Here is an 18,308-nt window from a genome sequence, read left to right as displayed (position 1 = left end):
AAAAAAAAAAAAAAAAAGAAGGAAATTAGTTAGGTGTAGTGGCCTGTGGCTGTACTTGGAGGCTAAGACAGGAGGGTTACGTGAACCTAGGAGTTTGAGACTGCAGTGAGCTATGATCATGCCACTACACTCCAGCCTGGGTGACAGATCTAGACCCAATCTCTGGGGGGGAAAAAAAAAGTATGTGTGGGGTGTGTGTGTGTGTAAAATTTGGCTATCCATCATCTAGTAGTTGCACAAAATAATATCGTAAAATGTGATTTTTAAAAATCAAGCTGAATTAAGTGACTTTGCTTCCTTGTTAGTGGAGACCTTTATTGAAAATTGGGATTCTGGCCAGGCGTGGTGGCTCATGCCTGTAATCCCAGCACTTTAGGATGCCAAGGTGGGCAGATCACTTGAGGTCAGGAGTTCAAGACCAGCCTGGCCAACATAGTGAAACCTCGCCTCTACTAAACATAAAAAAATTAGTGGGTGTGATGGCGCACGCCTGTAATCCCAGCTACTGAGGAGGCTGAGACACGAGAATTGCTTGAACCTGGGAGGCAGAGGTTGCAGTGAGCTGAGATTGTGCCACTGCACTCCAGCCTGGGGGACAGAGTGAGACTCTGTCTCAAAAAAAAAAAAAAAAAAAGAAAGGAAAGGAAATTTGGATTCTAAACTTGCACTCTGTGGGTAGGGGACACTCTTCTCAGTGGCCAGTGAGGACTGTGATCCCACTTGTCGAGCTCTGTGGAAGTCCCGGCAGTCCTCCGCAGCTTTCAGCTGGTTGTTACTGTCTCAGCACCTGCCGTCTGATTGGTTAGCAAACTACGGTGGTAGACAGAAAAAAGATAGCCTTACTTATTAGGACTGTCCTATAAAATGAAAATATGGGCCGGGCACAGTGGCTCACACCTATAATCCCAGCACTTTGGGAGGCTGAGGTAGGTGGATCCCCTGAGGTCAGGAGTTCGAGACCAGCCTGGCCAACATGGTGAAACCCAGTCTCTACTAAAAATACAAAATAAAATTAGCTGGGCATGGTGGCGGGCACCTGTAATCCCAGCTACTCAGGAGACTGAGGCAGGAGAGTCATTTGAACCCGGGAGGTGGAGGTTGCAGTGAGCCGAGATTGCGCCACTGTACTCCAGCCTGGGCAAAAAGAATGAGACTCCATCTCAAAAGAAAAAAAAAAGTGAAACCTCAGAATATCGACCCCATACCCTGATGGCTACTCACAGAAAAAAATACAGGCCCCTGAGGTCTTTGTTCCGCGATCCGAGGCTCTTTGTTCCTTTGTTAGTGATGAGGCTGTTACTGTGGTTTCTGGTTTGTCTTTTGGGTTCACATTTACTTGCTGAACACACACAGGCATTTTTTTGTTAGCCATTTGACTTTACTGCAAAGTGTGTTAAAAAGGGTTCTATTTAGCCGGGCGCATTGGCTCACACCTGTAATCCCAGCACTTTAAGAGGCCGAGGTGGGCGGATCACGAGGTCAGGAGATCGAGACCATCCTGGCTAACACGGTGAAACCCCATCTCTACTAAAGATACAAAAAAATTAGCCGGGCATGGTGGTGGGTGCCTGTAGTCCCTGCTACTCGGGAGGCTGAGGCAGGAGAATGGTGTGAACCCAGGAGGTCGAGGTTGCAGTGAGTCGAGATTGTGCCACTGCACTCCAGCCTGGGCCACACAGCAAGACTCTGTCTCATTAAAAAAAAAAAGGGAGGGGGTTCTATTTGAGGGAGATGAAGTTACACTGAGGCAGCCTTCAATGTCACCTTTGAAAGTAAGGCTTCATTTGAGGCCAGCATCTTCATACATTTTAAGAGTGCATGTTCTACATAATAGTTCTCTGGAAGTTTTCTTGGAATCCAGATTTGCTTTGGAATAGAAGAGGGTTACCAAAGGGCTGGGTTTTTTTCACTAAACCAACATTTCCTACTTGCAACTTCATGCAGAACATTTGCTTTCCTGCCACTGAGGAATTTCTTACTCTAGGTAGGCCAGTTTTTGTCAATACTGAGGGTTTCATCGGTGATAGAAAATGTGGTACATATACACCATGGAATACTAGGCGGCCATAAAAAGGAATAAGATCATGTCCTTTGCAGGGACATGGATGGAGCTGGAAGCCATTATCCTCAGCAAACACACACAGAAACAGAAAACCAAACACCGCATATTCTTACTTATAAGTGGGAGCTGAACAATGAGAGCACATGGACACAGGGAGGGGAACAACACACACTGGAGCCTGTTGGGGATGGGGTGGTGGGGGGCGGGAAAGCATCAGGATCAATACCTAACGCATGCGGGGCTTGATACCTAGGCCACGGGCTGACAGGTGCAGCAAACCACAATGGTTTGCTATGTAACAACACATTTACCTATGTAACAAACCTGCACATCCTGCACATGTATCCGAAAACTTAAAAAAAAAAAAAAAACACTGCGGGTTTGTACCTAAGTAAGTGGGTGTCTGCGTGTCAAGTGCTCTTCTGTTATAGTTAGCGTAGGAAGAATTTCATCTCCCAGCCCCGGGCTCCCTGGAGCTCTGTGCACCTCTGTGACTGTACTGACCCTGGCAGGTGCAGGTGTTTGGATGCTTCTCTGCCTCGCCCTCTCTGGATTTCCCACAGATAATGAACCTTGAGGAAGGTGCAGCTGTGTGTCCCTTACACCCACTGAGCAGCCAGGAATGCTAGAACAGGAACTGATTATATTTAATAGGCAATAATATATGTGCTGTATTTAATTAACATGTCAAAACATAATATATTAGTTACCATTTAATTCTTTTAGGGTCCTTGTCAGGATTCATCGAGTTGCAATGACACACTGGCACCCTCGGGGGCTTTTGGGGTGTATCTGAAATATTCAATTACCTGATCTCTAAAAGATTTTGCAGGTTCTGTCTCCTTTTGTTAGATATTTCTCTCTTCTTCCCAATGAAAAGGATATCTGTGACCAGTTTGTCCTGCTGAGTACTCGAGTGCTGGTAGCAGTTCTTTTTCCAGTGTTACTACAAATAGCTTAGCTGCTTTCCAATATGTAAGAAGGATGTTCTTCAAAACATCTTTGTTTTTTTTGTTTTGTTTTGTTTTTTGTTTTGTTTTGTTTTTTTGAGACAGAGTCTCCCTCTGTCACCCAGGCTGGAGTGCAATGGCACGATCTCGGCTCACTGCAACCTCTGCCTCCAGGGTTCAAATGATTCTCCTGCCTCAGCCTCCTGAGTAGCTTGGATTGCAGGCGCCCACCACCACGCTCGGCCAATTTTTGTGTTTTTAGTAGAGATGGGGTTTCACTGTGTTGGCCAGGCTGGTCTCGAACTCCTGATCTCAAGTGATCCGCCTGCCTCAGCCTCCCAAAGTGCTGGGATTGCAGGCATAAGCCGCTGCGCGTAGCCAAAACATATCTTTTTTTAAATGGAAATATCCAAAAATGCATAAGTGATCAAAGAAGGAATACCTTCTCATTAAAAAAAAATCCTCCTTAATATCCCAAAATGACCCGTACACCGCACGGTGGTTAAGCACATGGGTGCATATGCAGGCTGCCAGGGCTTAGATCGGAGCCCCAACATTTGACCAGGGAAGGGACCTGGATTAGTCACTGTTGTCCTAAGTTACACACCTTATGGGGTTGTTGAGGAAGAATCAATGACATTTTCATGTATAGCATTTGAAACACAATCTAGTACCTAATATGTTGAATAAGTTATATTATGTGTGTGTATGTGATTTTCCTAAGAGAAACATACGCATGTATTTATCTGCCTAGTATATAATACACATTCAATAAGATACGTGTGTGTGTATATATGTGTGTGTATGTATACCTACACACATGATTTTCTTAAGAAAGTTTTAGAAACTTTAGAAACACAGCAGCAAATGGCCGGCCAAGATGCGCTGATTGTGAGGTCTGATTTTGAGAGCCATTTAGCTCTCTGGCAGCAATTGACTCTGTCTGTTAAAGGGTGGCTCTTGGAAACTGGAACGAGAGGAGGAGGTAGCTGTTGGAAACGCTGTCAAAGCTGTTGTGAGAAGCTGAAGCAGTGTGGGGAATCCAGGCCCCTTGTTTGTCACTAAATGTTTAACTCTGTTATGAACGGGATACATGTTTATTCTAGAAACTTAAGAAATTACAATTGAGAGGGAAGTTTTGAAAGATGGCGTAGAAATCACCTAAGCCCAAGAAAAAAACCTCTGTTAATATTTTGGTCTGTATCGTTTGAGTCTTGTGTGTATATGGGTGTGAATAAATGTATAGTCCTGTGCTTTTTTTGTCTTTTTGCAAAAAAAAAAAAAAAACCACTGTGGTAGTCACCGTGGTAGTAACCTTTTTAAACCTCATATATCCACAGAAAATAATATTTGAGCAGCCTCCTGGCGTCAGTAAGACTGCTCCTGAGCCCATGGGCCTGACCAGCAGGCTGTCCCTTGCACTGACAACTGTGGTGTCCTCACACCCATAGCCTACTCTAGGAAACCGCACTGCTAGCCTGCAGGCCCTTCCATACCCGACGTCATCTGGAGAGGTTGCTGGACCCTCCGCCCCACAGATGTGCCATAATGGAGTCAACCTTCCTCCCATGATTGGTTTCCAGAGGAAAGGTTGTCTTGAAAGGTGACAACCAAAGGCTGCCTCAGTGTAATCTCATCTCCCTCAAATGAAGACCTTTTAAGTTACAGAATTTGCAATAAAGTCAAATTGCTAACATGAATGACCTGTTCAGGTTTATTCAGTGAGCGAATATGAAATGTATCTATCTATTTTTGAGACAGAGTCTTGCTCTGTCACTCAGGCTGGATGGAGGGCAGTGGCTCAATCTCGGCTCACTGCAACCTCCGCCTCCCAGGTTCAGGCAGTTCTCCTGCCTCAGCCTCCTGAGCGGCTGGGATTACAGACGTGTGCCACCACACCCAGCTAATTTTTGTATTTTGAGGCCGAGGTGGGCAGATCAGGAGTTCGAGACCAACCTGGCCAATATGGTGAAACCCCGTCTCTACTAAAAATACAAAAATTAAGGCTGGGCGCGGTGGCTCACGCCTGTAATCCCAGCACTTTGGGAGGCCGAGGTGGGCGGATCACGAGGTCAAGAGATCGAGACCATCCTGGCTAACCCGGTGAAACCCCGTCTTTACTAAAAAATACAAAAAACTAGCTGGGCGAGGTGGCAGGCGCCTGTAGTCCCAGCTACTCGGGAGGCTGAGGCAGGAAAATGGCATGAACTCGGGAGGTGGAGCTTGCAGTGAGCTGAGATCCGGCCACTGCACTCCAGCCTATTTCACCATGTTGGCCAGGCTGGTTTCGAACTCCTGACCTCAAGTGATCTGCCTGCCTCAGCATCCCAAAGTGCTGGGATGACAGGCATGAGCCACCACCCATGGCCTGAATATGAAATTTAAAAACAGACTTTAAATCCCCTCCTTTTGTGTCATTGCTACTCCCCTGCTACCACCCTCACTACCGCCCATATTTACCAGAAGCAGGAATGTTACATTGAAGGGGGAGTTGAAAAAAGGTTTAGCAGAGAAGGAAAAGAGCACGTGGCTTTGAGTCTTGGCAGACTCCTGGCCTTCCACAGTGGGCCTGGAAAGCTGGTCTCCATGGGGGTCTCGACGATCCAACCTTGTTATTGCCAAGGGCTCTCCATGCAGAGGCCACATGGTCAGGGTTTAGGCAGTAGCATGGGCTATGGAGCCAGCTTCCTGGGGCAGCCGCTGGCGCTGCCACCTGTGAACTCTGTGACCTCAGAAACATCACTTAACCATGCTGTTTCTCTGTCTTCATCCTTCCAATGCAGATGGTCACAGGACATACCTCAGTGTTAGGAGGAAAAATTAAACATATGCAAAACTTTTAGGACAGTGTTAACTCCTTAATTATTGGAAAACCTCTTAGCACAGTGCTGAGTCCTAATAATTAGTTCTTAATTATTCACATAGTGTCAGGAGGTTACAAAAATGCAATTAAGATGATTTTATGTGAGAGCTGTGGAACGAACATAATATTTGGGGTAAAGTTGGTTTGACTGACTTCTCAAACCAAGAGCTTTCATGGAACTTCATTTTTCACTCCAACCTCAGACCCATAGTTCCTAAGAAAATAGCTTTGTTCTTTTTGATGCCAGATTTTTTTTCCCTGTTGGAAGATGCTGTGTTTCTGAGGTGGAAGATTAGCCCAAGACTATGCAGGGCCTTACAAAGAGGCACTTTCAGGAGTGAGTGGCTGTTGGATCCCCCCTCCTAGATGGCTTCCCACTGTCCACTGGCACACATCCCCTTGCCCTGCCACCTCCAAGATTTTAGGCTTTTTCTTGCTTCTCTGCTTTCATTCTGTTGCCTTTTTTTTTTTTTTTTTTTTGGAGTCTTGCTCTGTCACCCAGGCTTAAATGCAGTAGCACAGTCTCAGCTCACTGCCCTCTACCTCCCAGGTTCAAGTGATCCTTGTGCCTCAGCCTCCCAAGTAGCTGAGATTACAAGTACGCACCACCACGCCTGGCTAGTTTTTGTATTTTTAGTAGAGATAGGGTTTCACCATGTTGGCCAAGCTGGTCTCGATCTGCCTGCCTTGGCCTCCCAAAGTGCTGGGATTACAGACGTGATCCACCACGCCCGACTGCCTTTTTTTTTTTTTTTTAATTGACACATAATTGTACATACTTACGGAGCACAAAGTGATACTTCAATACCTGTATACATTGTGCAACGATTAAATCAGGGTAATTAGCGTATCCATCACATCAAATGTATCATGTGTTTGCGGTAGGAACATCCCAGAATCTCTCTTCTAGCTATTTCAATAAATGCAATACCTTATTTTTTTATTTTTTTTTTTCTGAGATGGAGTCTTGCTCTGTTGCTCAGGCTGGGGTACAATGGCACAATCTTGGCTCACTGCAACCTCCGCCTCCCAGGTTCAAGCAATTCTCCTGCCTCAGCCTTCCAGGTAGCTAGGATTACAGGCATATGCCACCACGCTTGGCTAATTTTTGTATTTTTAGTAGAGACAGGAATTTCACCATGTTGGCCAGACTGGTCTCGAACGCTTGACCTCAGGTGATCCACCCTCCTCGGCCTCCCAAAGCGCTGGGATTATAGGTGTGAGCCACCATGCGCAGCCCTGTTGTGTCTGTTTGTTTGTTTTTTGTTGTGTTTTGTTTTTAACTCAAACTGCCTTGGCTATTCCGAGTCCTTTGTGGTTCCTTCCATGCACATTTTACAACTGTTTTTTTTTTCCCCTATTTCTGTAAAGAATATCATTGGAATTTTGGTAGGAATGTTACTGAATCTATAGATGACTTTGGGTAGCATGGACATTTTAACGGTACTCTTCCATTGTCTTCCTCACCTTCCTCCTCCTCACTCTCTGGCCAAACTCCCCTTGTCAGCCTCACTCAAGTCCCCACTTCCTCTGTCCCGACTTCCCGGGATAATCTGGCTTCTCACTCTCCCACTCCTCTGAATTCGTCAAGACAGCCAGAGCTCGGTGTAAACCTGTATCCCGGCTTTCGTATTCTGTATGTTTTCCCAGTTAGCCTCAGCCCCTGCACTAAAAAGGAAGCCTCCTGAGTTTGGCACTTAGACTGTTTTACATGGAAGTACATCATTCACATCCCCCAGTGTTAGCCAACCCCATCCACGACTGGCCAGATGCTGGGACTGGCCATGAGGGCCCGGCTGCATCCACGCAGAAGTAGGGAACCAAATAGAACAACAGCCTGACGCCTGCGGCTTTGCCATCGGAGGGTGAATGGCATAAAAAGACCAAAGTGTGCAGTGATTAAATCAGGGTAATTAGTATATCCATCACATCAATTGTATCATTTCTTTGTGGTAGGAACATCCTTCATCATAGAAATACCAAAAGAGAGAAAAATGGGCAGATGCAAATGTTTCTTCTGCCGGCTAGTCTGAGTTCTCTTGGAGTGTCTAAAGCAGGGTGGCATTTGTTAGATGTGGGTACTCTATAATTTTAGAGAGAAAAGCAGAAAGACAGGAAGGGCCTCCATTTAGGCCACAGAATGCCTTTTTTTTTTTTTTTTTTTTTTTTTTTTTTTGAGACAGAGTTTCGCTCTTTTTGCCCAGGCTGCAGGGCAATGGCACGTTCTCGTCTCACTGCAATCTCCGCCTCCCGGGTTCAAGTGATTCTCCTGCTTCAGCCTCCCAAGTAGCTGGGATTACAGGTGCCCACCACCACGCCCGGCTAATTTGTGTGTGTGTGTGTGTGTGTGTGTGTGGTTTTTTTTGTTTGTTTGTTTTTAGTAGAGATGGGGTTTCGCCATGTTGGCCAGGCTGGTCTCAAACTCCTGACTTTAGGTGATCCACCCGCCTTGGCCTCCCAAAGTGCTGGGATTACAGGCGTGAGCCACCATGCCCGACTTTCTGAAAAAGAAAAAAATATTTGGGATTGTTTAAAATTTTCCGGTTTTTAATAATTGAAAGGCTGCTTTCTCATATTTTCCCTTTTATCTCCCCTACAACCTCTCTTGAGTATGTACCTTCTGTTTCCATTCTCCACATAGGACTGGGCAGCTCCTCAGACCTCATCTCTTCCCCAGGAAAGAAGGGGGCCGCTTATCCTGACCCCAGCAAGACCTCTGTAGACACAGGGCGAGTCAGTCGGCCGGAGAATCCCAGTCAGTCTGCATCGCCCAGGGTCGCCGAGTGCAAGGCCAGGTCTCCAGTCAGGCTGCCCCATGAGGGCAGCCCCTCCCTGGGGGAGAAAGCAGTGGCTCCCCCCGACTGCAGCAAGACTCGATCAGCATCGGAAACCAGCACACCCCACAATACCAGGAGGGCGGCTTTCCTCAGGGGAGCGGGACCTGGGGCAGAGGGAGTGACACCAGCTGGGGCTGTCCTGCCAGGAGACCCCCTCACATCCCAGGAGCAGAGACAGGGAGCTCCGGGTAACCACAGTAAGGCTCTGGAAATGACAGGAACCCGTGCACCTGAAAGCTCCCAGGAGCCTTCCCTGTTGGAGGGAGCAGATTCTGTGTCCTCAAAGGCACCGCAGGCCAGCCTCTCCCTTCTGCCATCCACTGACACCACCAAAGAAGCATGTGGCCGTGTCTCGGGGCACTGTTGCCCGGCGGGGAGTAGAGAGAGCCCTGTGACGGACATTGACAGCTTCATCAAGGAGCTGGATGTTTCTGCAGCGAGGTCTCCCTCTTCCCAGATGGGGGACAGTGGCTGTCAGGAGGGCAGTGCTCAGGGTCGCCCACCAGCCGGGGCTGGAGGTGGGAGCTCCGGCCGTGCCGAACCAGTCACGGGGGGCCAGACCTCCTCCCCAAGGAGGGCCTGGGCTGCTGGTGCCCCCCCTCACCCACAGTGGGCCTCCCAGCCTTCGGTTTTAGATTCAGTTAATCCCGACAAACCTTTTACTGTGAACAAAAACTTTTTGAGCAACTACTCTAGAAATTTTAGCAGCTTTCATGAAGACAGCACCTCCCTATCAGGCCTGGGCGATAGCACGGAGCCGTCTCTGTCATCCATGTATGGCGATGCTGAGGATTCTTCTTCTGACCCTGAATCACTGACCGAAGCCCCACGAGTTTCCACCAGGGATGGCTGGTCCCCTCCCCGTTCCCGTGTGTCTTTGCACAAGGAAGAGCCTTCAGAGTCGGAAGAGGAACAGATTGAAATTTGTTCCACAAATGGCTGCCCCAATCCACCCTCGAGTCCTGCTCGTCTTCCCACCCAGGCTGCCGTCTGTCCTGCCCCAGCCAAAGTTCTATCATTAAAATACAGCACTCCGAGAGAGTCAGTGGCCAGTCCCCGTGAGAAGGCTGCCTGCTTGCCAGGCTCATACACTTCAGGCCTAAACTCTTCCCAGCCATCTTCACTCTTGGAAGTGAGCTCTCAGGAGCATGAAACTCACGTGAACATAAGCACTTCACAGAACCACGGGCCCTCGTGTGCAGAAGAAACCACGGAAGTCACCAGCGCTAGCTCAGCCATGGAAAACAGTCAGCTGTCCAAAGTAGCCAGGCATTTTCACAGTCCGCCCATCATTCTCAGCTCCCCCAACATGGTAAATGGCTTGGCACGTGACATGCTACATGATGAAACCCTGAATCAGTACGAAACAAGCATTAATGCAGCTGCCAGTCTGTCCTCCTTCAGTGTGGATGTCCCTAAGAATGGAGAATCTGTTCTGGAAAACCTCCACATCTCTGAAAGTCAAGACCTGGATGACTTGCTACAGAAACCCAAGATGATGGGTAGGAGGCCCATCATGGCCTGGTTTAAAGAAATAAATAAACATAACCAAGGCACACATTTGAAGAGCAAAACCGAGAAGGAACAACCTCTGATGGCTGCCAGAAGTCCCGACTCCAAGATTCAGATAGTGAGTTCAAGCCAAAAAAAGGGCGTTGCTGTGCCTCCTAGCCCTCCTCAGCCGAAAACCAATCTGGAAAACAAAGACCTGTCTAAGAAGAGTCCGGCAGAAACGCTTCCGACTAACGGTCAGAAGCCAAAGTGTGGTCCGAAGCTGAAGAGGCTCAGCCTCAAGGGCAAGGCCAAAGTCAGCTCCGAGGCCCCTGCTGCGAATGCGGTGAAGGCTGGGGGGACGGACCACAGGAAACCCTTGATCTCACCCCAGACCTCCCACCAAACACTTTCTAAGGTGGTGTCACAGCGGCTCCATGCAGCCGACCGCGAGGACCCTGACAGGAACACCACAGCCGCCCCCAGGTCCCCGCAGTGTGTGCTGGACAGCAAGCCACCTCTTGCCACCTCTGGGTCCCTGAAACCCTCAGTGTCTGACACGAGCATCAGGATGTTCGTGTCACCCCTGACCTCTCCCAAGCCGCCTCCTGAGCCAGGCGTGTGGAGCAGGTTCCACATGGCTGTCCTCTCTGAACCTGACAGAGGGTGCCCAGCCACCCCTAAATCTCCTAAGTGTGGAGCAGAGGGCAGGGCGCCCCGTGCTGACTCTGGGCCGGTGAGTTCCACAGCATCTAGGAACGGCGTGTCCGTGGCAGGGAACAGACAGAGTGAGCAGCACCTGGCCAGCCACATGGACTCGGCAGCAGACATAGCCCAACCCAGGCCAACTGGCGAAAAAGGAGGCAGCATAGTGGCCAGCGATCGCCTTGAAAGAACAAATCAGCTGAAAGTTGTGGAGATTTCTGCTGAAACAGTGCCAAAGACTGTATGTGGTAACAAGCCAGCTGAAAGTGACAGACAGGGAGGGTGCTTGGCCCAGGGCAACTGTCAGGAGAAGAGTGAAATCAGGCTCTGTCGCCAGGTCACAGAATCATCCACAAGTCACCCGTCCTCACTCCCGTCTCATGCCCCACAGGCGGAGCAGGAAATGTCACGATCATTCGGCGTGGCGAAACTGGTGTCCTCCTCCTCCTCCCCTCAAATGCCCATTAGAAAGGCAGATTCCTCCCAGGGAAAATCAAGCCTGATGTCAGACTCCCTAGGGGTGCCCAGAAGTGGCATTCTAGGGGGGCCCTCGGGGGAGGACCATCTCTACTTCACCCCAAGGCCAGCAACCAGGACCTACTCCATGCCAGCCCAGTTCTCAAGCCATTTTGGACGGGAGAGTCACCCCCCACACAGTCTGGGTCGCTCTCCTCGTGACAGCCATGTCCCTGTGACAAGCAGTGTTGTCCCCGAGGCAAAGGCATCCAGAGGTGGTCTTCCCAGCCTGGCTGACGGACAGGGCGTATATAGTGTAAAGCCGCTGCTGGAAACATCGAGGAATCTTCCAGCCACCGATGAAGGGGATATCATTTCAGTCCAGGAGACGAGCTGCCTAGTCAGAGACAAAATCAAAGTCACCAGACGACACTACTGCTATGAGCAGAACTGGCCCCACGAATCTACCTCATTTTTCTCTGTGAAGCAGCGGATCAAGTCTTTTGAGAACCTGGCCAATGCTGACCGGCCTGTAGCCAAGTCCGGGGTTTCCCCATTTTTGTCGGTGAGCTCCAAGCCTCCCATTGGGAGGCGGTCTTCCGGCAGCATTGTTTCAGGGAGCCTGGGCCACCCAGGTGATGCAGCAGCAAGGTCGTTGAGACGCAGCTTGAGTTCCTGCAGCGAAAACCAAAGTGAAGCCGGCACCCTCCTCCCCCAGATGGCCAAGTCTCCCTCAAGCATGACACTGACCATCTCCCGGCAGAACCCACCGGAGACCAGTAGCAAGGGCTCTGATTCGGAACTAAAGAAATCACTTGGTCCTTTGGGAATTCCCACCCCAACGACGACTCCGGCTTCTCCCGTTAAGAGGAACAAGTCCTCGGTACGCCACACGCAGCCCTCGCCGGTGTCCCGCTCCAAGCTCCAGGAGCTGAGAGCCTTGAGCATGCCTGACCTTGGCAAGCTCTGCAGCGAGGATTACTCAGCGGGGCCGAGCGCCGCGCTCTTCAAAACTGAGCTGGAGATCACCCCCAGGAGGTCACCCGGGCCTGCTGGAGGCGTTTCGTGTCCTGAGAAGGCCGGGAACAGGGCCTGTCTAGGAGCAAGCGGCCCTAAAACCAGTGCTGCTGAGACACCCAGTTCAGCCAGTGAGGTGGGTGAAGCTGCGCAGAATCTGCCTTTTAGAAGAAGCTGGTCAGTTACGTAAGTATCTGTCTGCACTTTGATTTCAGATAAACTTATTTCATTTTGAAATAGTTTTTAGATTTATAGAAAAGTTGAAAAGATAATGCAGAGTTCCCACCTTTTTTTTTTTTTTTTTTTTTTTTGAGGCGGAGTCTCGCTCCATCGCCCAGGATGGAGTGCAGTGGCACGATCTCCGCTCATTGCAACCTCTGCCTCCCGGGTTCAAGCGATTCTCCTGTGTCAGCCTCCTGAGTAGCTGAGATTACAGGCGTGCACCACCATGCCTGGCTAATTTTTGTGTTTTTAATAGAGATGAGGTTTCACCATGTTGGTCAGGCTGGTCTCAAACTCCTAACCTTGTGATCTGCCTGCCTCGGCCTCCCAAAGTGCTGGGATTATAGGCGTGAGGCACCGCGCCCAGCCCCCACTTACTTCTTACCCACTCTTCCTAATGTTCACATCCGTCAAAACCATGGTCCATTTGTCAAAAGTAAGACATTAATGTTGGAGCAATACCATTAACTACAGACTTCATTCAGATTTTGCTGAATAAATTCTGCTAAAACCATTTTTCTGTTCCAGGATCCAGGATCCACATTGCATTTTAGCCTCCGTGGTTTTTAATATCATTGCTGGAAAAATAAAAGTGCCTGCAGGGAAACGTGTTTACCAAAGTGTTGCTCTGAGGAGAGGCTTCTAGAGAACATGGCACTTAAGCAAAAGCAACCTGAGAGGGGCGTGCAGGGGAAAAGAGTGCAGCGCAGGGGGGAGTTTGGACCTTTGGAGGTGGCTGGAGTTGAACGGAGAATTTCTAACAGATTTTAAAATATTTCACTTGAGGCCAGGTGTGGTGGCTCATGCCTGTAATCCCAGCACTTTGGGAGGCCGAGCCTGGTGGATCACTTGAGGTGAGGAATTCGACACCAGCCTCGCCAACATGGTGAAACCCCATCTCTACTAAAAATACAAAAATTAGCCGGGAGTGGTGGCGTACGGCTGTAATCCCAGCTACTCAGGAGGCTGAGGCAGGAGAATCACTTGAACCCAGGAGGCGGAGGTTGCAGTGAGCTGAGATCGCATCACTGCACTCCAGCCTGGGCAACAAGGGTGAAACTCTGTCAAAAAAAAAAACAAAAAACAAAAAAAAAACCCGGTGGCTCAGGCCTATAATCCCAGCACTTTGGGAGACCGAGGCAGGTGGATCATTTGAGGTCAGGAGTTCAAGACCAGCCTGGCCAATATGGTGAAACCCTGTCTCTACTAAAAAATTAGCCAGGCATGGTGGCGGGTGCCTGTAGTCCCAGCTACTCGGGAAGCTGAGGCATGAGAATAGCTTGAAGCCAGGAGGTAGAGGTTGCAGTGAACTGAGATCGTGCCACTGCACTCCAGCCTGGGCGACAGAGCTGACTCCATCTCAAAAACAATAAAAATAAAAATATTTCACTTGGACCTATGTATTGAATATTTTAAAATATGTCAGAAGTGTCCTGTTAAGCTCCAGCATTGGTCCCATAACTTATTGAGGGGATCTCTGAATTCATAGCAATTCCCCTTGCCATTGGCAGTGAATGACATTTCTGTTCAGCACTCAGGATTTATTCTTCCATTAGTTTGGAATAGAAGTTGTGACCAAAAAAGCATGACAAACAGAAAATACCTGCAATGTAGTAGAGAGGAGATCATTTTAAATGCATTCTTATAAAATGAAGAAATTGCTTTTTTCTTTAATGTTCTTCAAATATATTTATATTATTTAGTTTGGATCAACTTCTGGTCTCAGCGGGGGACCAGCAAAGATTACAGTCTGTTTTATCGTCAGTGGGGTCGAAATCTACCATCCTAACTCTCATTCAGGAAGCGAAAGCACAATCAGAGGTGAGTGAAACACAGTTCAGGAACATGAACTGCGGCTGTGTGAGTGCCCGGGTATGTGCCACCCGCCCAGACAGCCGAGGAGAGCCCGTCCCAAGTCCTGGAGATGGAGGACTGCCTTGGGTTGTGAGTTTCACAGCTCAGTCTGACTTTGGCCTCATGTGCTGCTAGCCAGCTTCAGAAGCTAGACCTTGTCTTGAATGTTCAGGTGCCAGATGGGTGTCACCGCTGTTTTCATCCCCTAAGTAGCAACTAGTTACCATCCTCCTGACTTCTATGTGTGGAGTTTGTTTGCAGAGAGTCCTCAGAGCAGAGCTAGACATCTTGGAAATAATGCAGAATGACCTCAAGTACCTCTGGCCACCTAACTGTAGACATAAACTAGTCAAGGGAGCCACCTGCTGGTGAGAGAAGAGTTACATCGGTGTAGTCCCGCCCTTGCCCTGAAATACGGTGGACCCTTGAACTACATGAGAGTTGGGGCGCTGACCTTCATGCCGTGGAAAATCCGCATATAACTCTTAATTCCCCCAGAAACTTAACTACTAACAACCTACTGTTGACTGGAAGCCTTACTGATAACATAAACAGTCAATTAATACAAGTTTCTTCAGTTATATGTATTATATATTGTCTTCTTACAACAACGTAAGTTAGAGATAATAGAATGTTATTAAGAAAATCCCAAGAAGCCAGGTGCAGTGGCTTACGCCTGTAATCTCAGAACTTTGGGAGGCCGAGGCGGGCGGATCACTTGAGGTCAGGAGTTCAACACCAGCCTGGCCACTAGGGTGAAACCCTGTCTCTACTAAAAATACAAAAATTAGCTGGGCATGGTGGTGGGTTCCTGTAGTCTCAGCTACTCGGGAGGCTGAGGTGAGAGGATTGCTTGAATTTGGGAGGCGGAGGTTGCCATGAGCTAAGATTGCACCACTGCATTCCAGCCTGGGCGACAGAGCAAGACTTCATCTCAATTAAAAATAATAATAATAAGGAGAAGTGTATTTACTGTTCATTAAGTGGAAGTGGCTCATCTAAAGGGCTTCATCCTTGTCATCTTCACACTGATAGGCTGAGAAGGAGGGAGGGGTTGGTCTTGCTGTCTCAAGGAGGCAGAAGAAACCCTGAGTGTGAGTGATCTGTGCAGTTTGAGCCCGTGTTGTTCAAAGGTCACCTGTAGAAGAGCATCTGAACCCTGGAGTACAAGGAATTACAGATAAAATCTTTCAGTAAATCAGCTGTGACAATAAACATTGACAGAAGAAACCATAGGTTCACATCTAGGATACTAATCTGAAGATCAATTTCTTAGGGCTATAGAGATTTGAACCCTAATGAATATTTTCTTTTTAGAGAAATAAATATGAATGTTCCTTTAATGGTAGTATACCTGGGTCACTGAAGTCATCTAAGAGTGTGGTTCCAGAAATTCAAATATTACCCAGAGAGGGGCTGTGCAGTTTCTCAGCCAAGGACCAGCCTTGGCACCTAGTGAGGAGTTGGCCAGGATGTGAGGCGAGAGGTTGGAATAGAGGAATCAGTCCCTTCAGGTTCCACTCCCTTCTGATTCTCAGCTGCTGGTTTGGGTCTGTGCAGTTAAGAAATGCCTTGACAGGAGGATCATTTGAGGCCAGGAGTTCGAGACCAGCCTCATCAACATAGTGAGACCCCCATCTCTCAAAAAAAAAAAAAAAAAAAAAATAGATTAAATTTAAAAAATTAGCCAGGCGTGGTGGCATATGCCTGTAGCCCTAGCGACGTGGGAATCTCAAGCAGGAGAATCAGTTGGACCCAGTAGTTTGAGGCTCAGTGAGCTATGATCACACCACCGCACTCTGGCCTGGGTGACAGAGCAAGACCCAGTCTCTAAAAGAAAAGCAAAATGTCTTGAGATGCTAAGCACTTTCGCTTTCAGTAAGAGGAGGGAATAGCCCCTCATCTCTCTTCCTCCTCCCACTTGTTATTACAATAAGGAAATACTTCATGTGTGAAAGTTGCACTCTGAGACCAGTCAAGGGGGCACAGGTGGGGTCACACGTTGCCAGGCCCCCTTTGCCCCATACATTTTAGTGTTAGATGAAATGTCAAAGGAGAAGACCAGACTGTCCAGCCAACCACAAGCAAGATGTACATCTTCAGGGACCTCAAACAGCAGTATGGCCAGCATGCCAGAGTGCTGCCCGAGGGGGGCTTATTCTAGGGCCTTCCTCACCCGCTACTCCTCACGCTCACTATGAGGCAGGGTTGTGGTTTGGTTTGAAAACCATTCCTATTCATCAGAACACAGCATTCTTCTCCCTTTCTTATTTTCTCAGTGTCTTCAGAGAGGAGCGGTGAGCAGGGCTATCCTTACTCTGCCATCCTCAGTCTAGAAGTTTCCTGCCTTGCTTTTTCCAATGAGTATGGTTTGCAGGTAGTAAAAATAGAACTGCACAGAACTATTTTCTGTGTCCTTGGCAGTGCTGTGAGAGATTCGAGGCTGAAAACCCTGGCCTCCTGACTTCAACACGCCCAAACCTTGGAGAGTCTTGATGGCTGATCTGGCCACGCTGAGACTGTGTTGAGGCTCTCAGAGGCAAAATGTGGCCCAGCAATCAGCTCCTGGCATATCTGTGTCCCTAAACACCACTGGAAAAAATGTGAATACATTGAAATGTTGGTGATTTGACTTGTCTTGGAATGCAGGAGGGCCTCATTTTCAAATGTTGTCTCTTTGCTCCAATAAAACATTTAAATACCTGGTAAGTTTTCCTATTTTCAGCATCACGTTACCTCCCAGAAGCTGGATAAAGACCATTTACTGGGCTCCGTATTCCCATTTTGGTTTGGAAAGCCTAGTCAACCTTTCTCCCCATCGATCCATGTGTGAGCACACATAGGGTTGAAGGTGCCCAAGAAGTCAACCTCCTAACTCCCCCAAAAGTTCTGCAGGACAGTCTAGGTTTTGGTTGGAGTGAACTTTGGGGATTTTTGAGACAGAGTCTCACTCCATCACCCAGGCTGGAGTGCACTGGCATGATCTCCACTCACTGCAACCTCTGCCTGCTAGGTTCAAGCAATTCTCCTGCCTCAGCCTCCCAAGTAGCTGGGATTACAGGTATCTGCCACCATGCCTGGCTAATTTTTGTATTTTTTTTTTAGTAGAGATGGGATTTCGCCATGTTGACTAGGCTGGTGTCGAACTCTTGACCTCAGGTGATCTGCCTGCTTTGGCCTCCCAGAGCGCTGGAATTACAGACCTGAACCACTGCGCCTGGCTATGCTTTCTATTTTATGACATCAATTAATTAATTGCACCTGAAATCCAATGACCTGAACATGGGGAGGGAGATGTAGAAAACACATGGCCTCGATATGCTGTTATCCTGCCTCTTGCCACTGACGCTTATCTTTCTGCTATTGCCAGGACTGGCTTTGCTAAATTGTAGACTTAAAGAATTATAGAATAAAGGTTTCCCATCGTGATCAAATTATGTGCTATTTTTTTTTTTTTTTTTTTTTGAGACAAGGTCTCATTCTGTCGCCCAGGCTGAAGTGCAGTGGCGTGATCATGGCTCACTGCAGCCATGACCTCCCAGGCTCAGGTAATCCTCCCACCTCAGCCTCCTGAGTAGCTGGGACTACAAGCATGCATCACCACACCTGGCTAATTTTGTAGAGACAGGGTTTTGCCACCCTGCCCAGGCTGGTCTCGAACTCCTGAGCTCAAGAGATCTGCCCACCTTGGCTTCCCAGAGTGTTGGGATTACAGGCATGAGCTACCATGCCTGGCTGAGAGCCAAAGAACCTTTAGGGTCTGCAGTGAAAAGCCCTTCCAAGAGGACTGACATCAGAGCTTCCTTACTCTTGGTACAAGGAGATATGTTTTCCTTTCTTAATTTTTTTGC

General features: G+C 48.4%; 1 protein-coding gene across 4 annotated transcripts in view; it reads left to right on the top strand.

Moving 5' to 3' along the window:
• PDZD2 (PDZ domain containing 2) overlaps positions 1-18,308 on the top strand; it is a 472,427-nt gene that overhangs the window by 442,402 nt on the left and 11,717 nt on the right. For all 4 annotated transcript variants that reach the window (XM_037990734.2, XM_007961284.3, XM_007961289.3 and 1 more), the window contains 2 exons: positions 8,517-12,567; positions 14,307-14,424. In XM_037990734.2, coding sequence (XP_037846662.2) covers positions 8,517-12,567; positions 14,307-14,424 — 4,169 coding nt within the window. The remainder of the gene's footprint in view (positions 1-8,516; positions 12,568-14,306; positions 14,425-18,308) is intronic.

Source organism: Chlorocebus sabaeus, chromosome 4, assembly GCF_047675955.1.
Source record: "Chlorocebus sabaeus isolate Y175 chromosome 4, mChlSab1.0.hap1, whole genome shotgun sequence".
Classification (NCBI taxonomy): domain Eukaryota; kingdom Metazoa; phylum Chordata; class Mammalia; order Primates; family Cercopithecidae; genus Chlorocebus; species Chlorocebus sabaeus.
Note: the sequence above shows the minus strand (reverse complement) of the source record. Positions and strands in the feature narration are given on the sequence as shown.